The sequence below is a fragment of the Alosa sapidissima genome, chromosome 12 (assembly GCF_018492685.1).
Source record: "Alosa sapidissima isolate fAloSap1 chromosome 12, fAloSap1.pri, whole genome shotgun sequence".
NCBI lineage: Eukaryota > Metazoa > Chordata > Actinopteri > Clupeiformes > Clupeidae > Alosa > Alosa sapidissima.
Genome location: NC_055968.1, coordinates 38,260,660 through 38,272,982, shown reverse-complemented (window position 1 = coordinate 38,272,982; position 12,323 = coordinate 38,260,660). Strand labels below are relative to the sequence as shown.

The 12,323-nt window shown below is 47.2% G+C and overlaps 1 protein-coding gene across 1 annotated transcript; it reads left to right on the top strand.

Moving 5' to 3' along the window:
• The first annotated feature begins 8,467 nt into the window (after nt 1–8,467).
• LOC121678570 lies at nt 8,468–9,969 on the top strand. Its single transcript, XM_042058192.1, has 6 exons — nt 8,468–8,549; nt 8,740–8,794; nt 8,933–9,214; nt 9,312–9,492; nt 9,635–9,733; nt 9,820–9,969. The coding sequence occupies exons 3-6, from the start codon at nt 8,934–8,936 to the stop codon at nt 9,967–9,969; spliced, it is 711 nt and encodes a 236-aa protein (XP_041914126.1). The 5' UTR covers nt 8,468–8,549; nt 8,740–8,794; nt 8,933.
• The last annotated feature ends 2,354 nt before the right edge of the window (nt 9,970–12,323 follow it).

The following is a 12,323-nucleotide window of genomic DNA, read 5'->3' as shown; positions in this document are numbered from 1 at the left end:
TCATATTATTTTATTTATAGACAGTTGACCTTTTCATACCCTATTCCCCTCCTTGTTGGTGTGGTTGGATCCAATCGGCCAGTGCACTCACAGTCACCCACTCCACCAAATATCATTTTCCCCTAACCTAACCCTAACCCTAACTGCGGATTCGTATATGATTCTGGCCCTAGCCAACCGCCTAGCTCCGCGACGCAAGGTCACAGCGAGACGGGGGTGGCGCCATTGCGTCCGGAGCGTCAGAAAACATGGGGGCGCATGGGGGTGCCGCCAGTCTACCACCAACGCTGCACGACTTGTGGCCAAAAAACCAACTGCACCCCGGTGCACTTGTGGCTATTACCTCCTATCCTAACCCTAACCCTAACCCTAACCCTAACCCTAACCCTAACCCTAAACCCTAACCCTAACCCTAACCCTAATCCTGGTGATGAGTGGGATGACCCTGACCTAACCCCTGACCTAACCCTAACCCTAAACCAAACCCCCCCCCCCCCCCCCCCCCCCCCCCCCCACCCCAACCAATTCCTTACCCCAACCAAATTCCTAACCCCAACCACAATCCCTACCCCCTACCAATTCCTAATCCTAACCCTAACCTCTACCCCCCTACCATTTCCTAATCCTAACCCCAATCCCTAATCCTAACCCTAACCTCTACCCCCCTACCATTTCCTAATCCTAACCCCAATCCCTAATCCTAACCCCAACCCGACTCTGGGGTCTTCCCCTCTGATCCGGGGGTCCTGGTAAAGGATAAACCCTAACCTAACCCTAACCCTAACCCTCAGCCACTTGGCTACATTCCTACCCCAGCCCCTTAACCTAACCCTAACCCAACCCTTAGGCCAACCCCAGCCCCTATCCCTAAACCCAACCCCCATCCCTAAACCCAACCCCCACCCCCATCCCTAAACCCAACCCCCACCCCCATTCCTAAACCTAACCCCCATCCCTCAACCTAACCTCCAGCCCCCCACCCCTTATCCTAACCCTTCATGAGTTGTTTGTTTATTTATTTATTTATTTTTCTTCTTTTTTTCCCTTTTCTAATTTACTTTTTTCTTTATTAAATATTTTTCATATTTATATTATTTTATAGACAGACAGTTGACCTTTTCATACCCTATTCCCCTCCTTGTTGGTGTGGTTGGATCCAATCGGCCAGTGCACTCACAGTCACCCACTCCACCAAATATCATGTTCCCCTAACCTAACCCTAACCCTAACCCCAGCCCCTTAACCTAACCCTAACCCCTAGGCCAACCCCAGCCCCTATCCCTAAACCCAACCCCCACCCCCATTCCTAAACCTAACCCCCATCCCTAAACCTCCAACCCCCCACCCCTTAACCTAACCCCCATCCCTCAACCTAACCTCCAGCCCCCCACCCCTTATCCTAGCCAGCCCCTTATCCTAACCCTTCATGAGTTGTTTGTTTGTTTATTTATTTTCCTTCTTTTCTAATTTACCTATTTCTTTATTAAATAATTTTCATATTCATATTATTTTATTTATAGACAGTTGACCTTTTCATACCCTATTCCCCTCCTTGTTGGTGTGGTTGGATCCAATCGGCCAGTGCACTCACAGTCACCCACTCCACCAAATATCATTTTCCCCTAACCTAACCCTAACCCTAACTGCGGATTCGTATATGATTCTGGCCCTAGCCAACCGCCTAGCTCCGCGACGCAAGGTCACAGCGAGACGGGGGTGGCGCCATTGCGTCCGGAGCGTCAGAAAACATGGGGGCGCATGGGGGTGCCGCCAGTCTACCACCAACGCTGCACGACTTGTGGCCAAAAAACCAACTGCACCCCGGTGCACTTGTGGCTATTACCTCCTATCATAGTCAGGGATAGTGAGAGTGAAAACACTGAGGCATAGCTGCCTGATTTCCACACGAGGGCGACACTAGTCACGCTAGGGAGGCGCTCACATGTGAATCCCCGACCCCCCCCCCCCGCATGTGGAAGCACGCTAACTGCGGATTCGTATATGATTCTGGCCCTAGCCAACCGCCTAGCTCCGCGACGCAAGGTCACAGCGAGACGGGGGTGGCGCCATTGCGTCCGGAGCGTCAGAAAACATGGGGGCGCATGGGGGTGCCGCCAGTCTAATACCAACGCTGCACGACTTGTGGCCAAAAAACCAACTGCACCCCGGTGCACTTGTGGCTATTACCTCCTATCCTAACCCTAACCCTAACCCTAACCCTAACCCTAACCCTAACCCTAACCCTAACCCTAACCCTAACCCTAACCCTAACCCCAACCACAATCCCTACCCCCTACCAATTCCTAATCCTAACCCTAACCTCTACCCCCCTACCATTTCCTAATCCTAACCCCAATCCCTAATCCTAACCCTAACCTCTACCCCCCTACCATTTCCTAATCCTAACCCCAATCCCTAATCCTAACCCCAACCCGACTCTGGGGTCTTCCCCTCTGATCCGGGGGTCCTGGTAAAGGATAAACCCTAACCTAACCCTAACCCTAACCCTCAGCCACTTGGCTACATTCCTACCCCAGCCCCTTAACCTAACCCTAACCCAACCCTTAGGCCAACCCCAGCCCCTATCCCTAAACCCAACCCCCATCCCTAAACCCAACCCCCACCCCCATCCCTAAACCCAACCCCCACCCCCATTCCTAAACCTAACCCCCATCCCTCAACCTAACCTCCAGCCCCCCACCCCTTATCCTAACCCTTCATGAGTTGTTTGTTTATTTATTTATTTATTTTTCTTCTTTTTTTCCCTTTTCTAATTTACTTTTTTCTTTATTAAATATTTTTCATATTTATATTATTTTATAGACAGACAGTTGACCTTTTCATACCCTATTCCCCTCCTTGTTGGTGTGGTTGGATCCAATCGGCCAGTGCACTCACAGTCACCCACTCCACCAAATATCATGTTCCCCTAACCTAACCCTAACCCTAACCCCAGCCCCTTAACCTAACCCTAACCCCTAGGCCAACCCCAGCCCCTATCCCTAAACCCAACCCCCACCCCCATTCCTAAACCTAACCCCCATCCCTAAACCTCCAACCCCCACCCCTTAACCTAACCCCCATCCCTCAACCTAACCTCCAGCCCCCCACCCCTTATCCTAGCCAGCCCCTTATCCTAACCCTTCATGAGTTGTTTGTTTGTTTATTTATTTTCCTTCTTTTCTAATTTACCTATTTCTTTATTAAATAATTTTCATATTCATATTATTTTATTTATAGACAGTTGACCTTTTCATACCCTATTCCCCTCCTTGTTGGTGTGGTTGGATCCAATCGGCCAGTGCACTCACAGTCACCCACTCCACCAAATATCATTTTCCCCTAACCTAACCCTAACCCTAACTGCGGATTCGTATATGATTCTGGCCCTAGCCAACCGCCTAGCTCCGCGACGCAAGGTCACAGCGAGACGGGGGTGGCGCCATTGCGTCCGGAGCGTCAGAAAACATGGGGGCGCATGGGGGTGCCGCCAGTCTACCACCAACGCTGCACGACTTGTGGCCAAAAAACCAACTGCACCCCGGTGCACTTGTGGCTATTACCTCCTATCCTAACCCTAACCCTAACCCTAACCCTAACCCTAACCCTAACCCTAAACCCTAACCCTAACCCTAACCCTAATCCTGGTGATGAGTGGGATGACCCTGACCTAACCCCTGACCTAACCCTAACCCTAAACCAAACCCCCCCCCCCCCCCCCCCCCCCCCCCCCCACCCCAACCAATTCCTTACCCCAACCAAATTCCTAACCCCAACCACAATCCCTACCCCCTACCAATTCCTAATCCTAACCCTAACCTCTACCCCCCTACCATTTCCTAATCCTAACCCCAATCCCTAATCCTAACCCTAACCTCTACCCCCCCTACCATTTCCTAATCCTAACCCCAATCCCTAATCCTAACCCCAACCCGACTCTGGGGTCTTCCCCTCTGATCCGGGGGTCCTGGTAAAGGATAAACCCTAACCTAACCCTAACCCTAACCCTCAGCCACTTGGCTACATTCCTACCCCAGCCCCTTAACCTAACCCTAACCCAACCCTTAGGCCAACCCCAGCCCCTATCCCTAAACCCAACCCCCATCCCTAAACCCAACCCCCACCCCCATCCCTAAACCCAACCCCCACCCCCATTCCTAAACCTAACCCCCATCCCTCAACCTAACCTCCAGCCCCCCACCCCTTATCCTAACCCTTCATGAGTTGTTTGTTTATTTATTTATTTATTTTTCTTCTTTTTTTCCCTTTTCTAATTTACTTTTTTCTTTATTAAATATTTTTCATATTTATATTATTTTATAGACAGACAGTTGACCTTTTCATACCCTATTCCCCTCCTTGTTGGTGTGGTTGGATCCAATCGGCCAGTGCACTCACAGTCACCCACTCCACCAAATATCATGTTCCCCTAACCTAACCCTAACCCTAACCCCAGCCCCTTAACCTAACCCTAACCCCTAGGCCAACCCCAGCCCCTATCCCTAAACCCAACCCCCACCCCCATTCCTAAACCTAACCCCCATCCCTAAACCTCCAACCCCCACCCCTTAACCTAACCCCCATCCCTCAACCTAACCTCCAGCCCCCCACCCCTTATCCTAGCCAGCCCCTTATCCTAACCCTTCATGAGTTGTTTGTTTGTTTATTTATTTTCCTTCTTTTCTAATTTACCTATTTCTTTATTAAATAATTTTCATATTCATATTATTTTATTTATAGACAGTTGACCTTTTCATACCCTATTCCCCTCCTTGTTGGTGTGGTTGGATCCAATCGGCCAGTGCACTCACAGTCACCCACTCCACCAAATATCATTTTCCCCTAACCTAACCCTAACCCTAACTGCGGATTCGTATATGATTCTGGCCCTAGCCAACCGCCTAGCTCCGCGACGCAAGGTCACAGCGAGACGGGGGTGGCGCCATTGCGTCCGGAGCGTCAGAAAACATGGGGGCGCATGGGGGTGCCGCCAGTCTACCACCAACGCTGCACGACTTGTGGCCAAAAAACCAACTGCACCCCGGTGCACTTGTGGCTATTACCTCCTATCATAGTCAGGGATAGTGAGAGTGAAAACACTGAGGCATAGCTGCCTGATTTCCACACGAGGGCGACACTAGTCACGCTAGGGAGGCGCTCACATGTGAATCCCGACCCCCCCCCCGCATGTGGAAGCACGCTAACTGCGGATTCGTATATGATTCTGGCCCTAGCCAACCGCCTAGCTCCGCGACGCAAGGTCACAGCGAGACGGGGGTGGCGCCATTGCGTCCGGAGCGTCAGAAAACATGGGGGCGCATGGGGGTGCCGCCAGTCTAATACCAACGCTGCACGACTTGTGGCCAAAAAACCAACTGCACCCCGGTGCACTTGTGGCTATTACCTCCTATCCTAGCAACAACCTAGCAACCACCAGAATATGACCACAGTAACCACCATAGCAACCACAGTATTTAGCATAGTAAACGCCATATGTACCCTAGCAACGCTATATATTTACTCACCTGATCAACATATGTGTGTTTTTTGGCCAAAAATTTGAAAATGGCTAAATGTTAAATCGCCAAAAAAGTAGTTTTTGCCGGCACATTGCTTTGCTTTACAGCTAGAGAGATGAAACTTTGCACGCTCCATCTGGGTCATGTGCAGAAGGTCTGACTTGAATTTCAGCCTCGTAGCTCCATGCTACCACCCACAGGTCCACCTCTGAAGTGGGAATGGTCAACTTTTTTATGTTTTTCCTTCACAGTTTTTTTTGTGGGTGTCTCAGAGATCCCACTTTTGGAACAGTTGTCAGGGGCCTCTAGGCAGTGCCTTGCGTCTTGGTCCCATCCCTCTAGCACCTAGCGTTACCGAGGCAGAAGAGGGAAACCTTGTATGTTTCGAACCGTTTATCTCCTTCCGGGAATAATCCACCCACTCCAAACTGAGCCTGGCTTGTTTGTGACGTCCCGTTGTTAAACATATTCTGATTTCATACTGATCGGACCAACATAAGGGAGTTTTTTGGCTAAAAATGTAAAATTGGCAAAATGTTAAATCGCCAAAAAAGTAGTTTTTGCAGGCACATTGCTTTGCGTTACAGCTAGAGAGATGAAACTTTGCACGCTCCATCTGGGTCATGTGCAGAAGGTCTGACTTGAATTTCAGACTCGTAGCTCCATGCTACCACCCACAGGTCCACCTCTGAAGTGGGAATGGTCAACTTTTTTTATCAAACTAGCTAACACCCTCTATGCTAAGCCCGCAACACAAAGTGGCAAACACCCCCCCCCCTCTGGGTACCACCCCCCCCACGGACAACCAGGCTTAAGCACCGATAAGTACTGGTGCACTGTGCCCCACTTAAGCTAACCTCGCAAGGGTTAAAGCCTTAAGCAGAGCCGAAAAAATCTCAAACCCATGGTATACCTGCAGGTTCGTATATGATTCCGGCCCTAGCAAACCTCCAGGCGCTAACTCAAGAGTCATATGTGATGAACATGTAACAGACTGTCATTCTCCCATACTGCCACTAAGGGGCCAAGACTGAAAAAGCGCTAACTCAAGACTCGTATGTGATGGAAAATGTAACAGACTGTCATTCTCCCATACTGCCACTAAGGGGCCAAGACTGAAAAAGCGCTAACTCAAGACTCGTATGTGATGGAAAATGTAACAGACTGTCATTCTCCCATACTGCCACTAAGGGGCCAAGACTGAAAAAGCGCTAACTCAAGACTCGTATGTGATGGAAAATGTAACAGACTGTCATTCTCCCATACTGCCACTAAGGGGCCAAGACTGAAAAAGCGCTAACTCAAGACTCGTATGTGATGGAAAATGTAACAGACTGTCATTCTCCCATACTGCCACTAAGGGGCCAAGAGTGAAAACCCGCTAAGTCAAGAGTCGTATGTGATGAACATGTCACGCTAGCTGCGGATTCACATACGATTCTGGCCCTAGCCAACCGCCTATCTCCGCGATGCAAGGTCACAGCGAGACGGGGGTGGCGGCGTTGCGTCCGGAGCGTCAAAATTAATCTAGAATCTCACCCAATCCTGAGCGCCCCCCCCCCCCAAACACACACACATTAGCTTAGGCTAAGGCCTTGTGAGAGGCCTACTAGCTACTGTGACGGGACGGGCCGGGAGAGGCCTGGGGATGAGTGCTTGTGCTCAGACGGGCTCAACTTGGGCCTAGGAGCAGGGAGAGACACAGAGAGCTGTGCTAGACCCCCCCCACCAAGCACAGCCACACACACGCATACAAGCGCGCGCAGGTGATAGAGAGGGACAGTGAGAGGGGCCTGTTGCTCAGAGAGGCCCCAACTTGGGCCTAGATGCTGTGCTATACCCACTGCAGCACCCCTACACACACACACACCCACCCACAGGCCCCAGCTGCTCACAGAGGCTCCAAAGACTCCTCTCTGTCCCCTGCGCGCGTGTGTGTGAGCCTGGGAGCATTACCCTGTATCCTACATCTAAACTTAACCCCGATTAATACACGAACAGAGGCCCAACCTCTTCCCTATCCCCTTTTCCACAGCTAGCACAACCTAGACTCTGTTCTCCCAAAATTAATTTACAATCTAATCCAATCCTCCAGCTTAGGCTGAGGCCTTGTGAGAGGCCTACTAGCTACTGCTGACCTCTGACTTGACCCCTGATGCTTGGAGAGGCTTGGGGAAGAGTGCTTGTGCTCACACAGGCTGCAGCTACTCACAGAGGCCCAAACTTAGGCCGAGGCCTTGTCAGAGGCCTACTAGCTACAGCTTGACCTCTGGTTTGACCCCTGACGCTTGGAGAGGCACAGAGAGGCCTAGGAGACAGTGCATGTTCTCACACAGGCTGCAGCTGCTCACAGAGGCTCCAAAGACTCCTCTCTGTCCCCTGCGCGCGTGTGTGTGAGCCTGGGAGCATTACCCTGTATCCTACTCCTAAACTTAACCCAAAATAAACACGCTAATCAAACTAGCTAACACCCTCTATGCTAAGCCCGCAACACAAAGTGGCAAACACCCCCCCCCTCTGGGTACCACCCCCCCCCCCACGGACAACCAGGCTTAAGCACCGATAAGTACTGGTGCACTGTGCCCCACTTAAGCTAACCTCTCAAGGGTTAAGGCCTTAAGCAGAACCGAAAAAATCTCAAACCCATGGTATACCTGCGGATTCGCATACGATTCCGGCCCTAGCAAACCTACTAGCTCCGCTAGTGAAGACCGCTGCCAAAAGTATCAAATGTGGAACACACTTCCAAATGTGGAACCCACCACCACAAATGCTCACTAACCCATAGTTGCATCATATGTGAAATCCACTGCTAGAGACATCACATCTGAAGACCACTGCAATGGCATCGTATATGGGGAATCCACTACATGATTGTCACATATGACGCTCACTCCCACAGTTTAAAAGACGACCTGAAAATTTTTGTTCACAAACTAGTGTGTCTGACTCGCCTTTTGACCCAGAGAGCGCTAAGAAGTTGGAACATTTCACTGACGGAAATTGGAATTGTGGAGGCTACAATAAACGGTATGGTACACAGTAAAACATATTTTTCTGTTGTTATTCTAAAGAAATCTGACCCATGTTTAAACTCTTTGGGACAGATGTGCATTCATGCTCTGAAGACAGCAAACTACATGTTGATGTACTAATAACCAGCAAGCTGACTAGACCATTTGAGTGAAATGATTTTTTCTTAAATTATTTTCCTTTTCAGGGCCTACATAACTCATCAGGATTGGTATTCCTTGGTTGTCAAGCAGCATTGACAAGTAAGTACCACATGGAGCAGATAGCAAAGCTCAATGGATCAGACATCCTACTCATAACATTGGTATTTCACTATTTCAATGAACTCTCTCTCTCTCTCTCTCTCTCTCTGTGTGTGTGTTTTTTTGCATTTATTGAAGGATGGCCGCTGATAGGCGTATTGTCTACTGCCTGTTATGTGAGAAGCCTCATGAAAATTTGTCAAGTCACCTTAAGAAGGCCTGTATGAAGGACAACACAGAAGAAGAGCGTAACGCTGAGTTGACCAAGGCCAAAATATCCCAAAAAGAATGGACGAGAGTGGGCAGACGTTGGGAGTACCATGAGGTTGATTCCTTAATGAATGAGGAAGATCCCCTCCGTGCCCTCATCGACCGGCTGAAAAGCAAGGGCTTCTTTATAGTCAAAGACCCATCGGAAAGGTTAGATTCTCCCTTTAAATGACTTATGGTTTCAATCTTTATTAGTGTTCATAAGGCGTCTAATATGTGTCTCTCATCTGTTGTTGGTTATAATTAGCTCTCCAGCTGAGCAACGGCAGCTTCTGCAAGACGTCACTCCGTGGATGCGCAGTATGGTTGCCAAACTTAAGACTGGAGTGAACGTGGCAACAAACTACACGACACAGTTCCGATACTTTTGTATGGGCGTGTTGTCTGTGGTATACAACAAATCTTTGAAGAGTATAGAGACTTTCAAAGTACGCAAGTGTCCAAATTTTATTCCTGCACAACAAAATTAAATCATCTCAGTCATGAAATGCTTTGCATACATTTAAAGGTAAGAAATTATACCTGTTTCAAAAAAATTGTGCTCATTCATGTATACCATCTGCTCTACAGACTGCAGGTTGGGTTGATAGACAGCAGACATCAAGTGGTGTGACCATCCAATTCAGTGATAATTCAGTGGCCTGTACACTCAGAAAGGAAGAAGAAGAGGTACTGTATGTTGCCACAGTCTAAACGACTTGAATAATGTATTCCAAATTCAATCTGGTTGCTGATATTTTCATTTAATTCAACAGTGGTTTGAGTTGTACTTTACCAAGATACGGCCACTGGCTTTACTTAGACAAGATGAATATACGGACGACGAAGGCTGCTTCTTTCTAGGACAGAATGGTGGTCCCATTGCAAACACAAAAACAGATTTACAACGTCTTTGTAAGTTGTAAGTATATGTACTGTGCACACACACACACACACATACACACACACACACAAGTACACTGTATAAGTTGATCCACAGACACCAGCTAGAAGATGTTTAAATTGGATCAGGTTCTATTTTTTTCACAGTTCATGTCATGCATACATAGGTAAAGCATATTTATCATACTTTAGCTAGTGGGAGGTGTGTGCAAGCAGTGGTATATGTTCTTCCAAGGTCTGTGTCATGCACACCAGTGTAAACCATATGTATTTTTTTCCCATTTACTCAGTTGTGAGCAGACGACTCAAAGCAGTGAGCCGATTCCTGAGGATACACAGGTGGCTGGTGAGAGGTGTGTATTGTGTTTGCAAACAATTATCTTTTAAGGTCCCTGTTACACCAATGTAATGCACATTAATTTCCCTATATTCTCAGTTGTGAGAACATCAGTCAGAGCAGTGTTTCCCAAAGACTGGGTTAGGTTATTTAGGTCGTCAGCAAAATTTATGTTGTGTAATAGGCCTAACTTATACCATTTAGCCAGGAAAGCTATCAGTTTTCTATTAGGATAGTTTACCACAGTCACGGCCCTCTGCGCAATTTTGCATTTAGAATAGCTCTGAAACTGGGGGGGGGGGGGGCAACACGTCGCACAGGGGACAGCGTGGACATCTCATTCGCAAAATGAAACATTTCTGTGCGGACCACGCAGTGGCAAAATGCAAGGGACATCAGCCTAATCAGCTATTGAACTTGAAATCCAGTCAACTAAAGCAGGCATCCGTATGCGGACATGGCTATTCAATTTGCGTCATAGGCTGTAGATAGTTTTGATTGTAGATTTAAAGTTAATAGCAACCTCCTCACATTCCTTATTATTTCGGATTTAAAATGCTCAACAGTGCATTATTAGGCTACAATTTAAAAGGACATTTTAAACGCTACTATTTCCTCTCGTTTTCCACCTCGCAAACTCTATACCGTAGGCTACAGTAAAGGCGCATTATCTTTTGACTATTACGCGAAAGCCTCTTGTTCTGATATTTATTCATTTCACATTCTTACAATCTGGTGAAAGGTATGTGCTATACGAATGAGTGAATGCTTTAATGTAGCGCTTTTGAAAGTACACCCAGCAGTCCTGAAATTAACCTATTCGCATAGCTCTTCTTCCTCAGCTTTGAATACAACAGCTCTTGACCAGTTTGAAACATTTGTTGAAATGTTTCCCGTCACTCTCAACGACGAACCACCCACAAAAAAGAGGAGGATGAGCGCTGGATTTGAAGGCCGTGACGTTTATGACAAGTGGAGAGGAGAGCAGTACAAGATGCGCTTAAATTATATCCTCGGTAAGCATCATGCCATGCATCATGTCATAAGTGTCATGTCTTTGAAAACAAAAAAGAATGTTGTAGATACTCTAAAAGAGAAGGTGTGCTGATTTTCATTGTTTCTGTACTGACACCAGCTTACAATTCCATCTCAGCTCACATTGGCAGGCATCAACCGACTTTGGACAAAGTCCGTCTCGTCATCTCCAAAGAAAAGTGGCACGCAAACCTCCCGGACCTTAAGGATATTCTTCAGGCTTGGATATCTGAACAGAAGACGAGCATTGAAAAGGATGGCAAAATCATAAAGGCAGTTTCGGAGCAAAAATGGAAAGGGCTTCAGATCCAGGACTTTGGTGGAGATAAGGGAAAAGGTGAGCAAACAAGAAACATAACAAATGAAAAGCAATGTCAAGATTTGAAATGGACATGGCCGTAAATATTCTAGTCTGTTCTGTTGTAGGTGTCGTTGCCACCATGCCATTCACCAAAGGAGATGTCCTTTGTGACTACCATGGCCGAATAATCCCGGCATCTGAAGGAAAGAAATTGCTTATTGCCAAAGCAGGTAATAAAGATGTAAAAAGAAAATTAATAAATAATAATAATAATATTTAAAAAAAAGAGATAAAATAGCAGTGAAATAGGTGAATAAATGTATAATAATAAAACATAACAATGATAATAATAATGACAATAAAAAAGAGCATTGTGCTTTGTTTATATTATTTGGTTGACTCCTCTCTCAAAATGTGGCAGGACTGTAGGTATTTTGAGGCAAGTTGGGTAAGTGACTATCTCACCCAGGAGGAATGGAAGTTTTAGTTAATTTTTGAGAGTAATGAATACAGGGTGAATATATTCTATATCATTGTAGAGTGTTTCTCTGAGGTGTTTATATTTGGGACAGTCGGTGAGGAAATGTAATTCATCCTCTATTGCTCCATTATTACAATGAGCACATAATGTGCACTGTCTCACACACACACACACACACACACACACACACTGTTAGACTGTAATCTCCCAATCTCTCTATCTC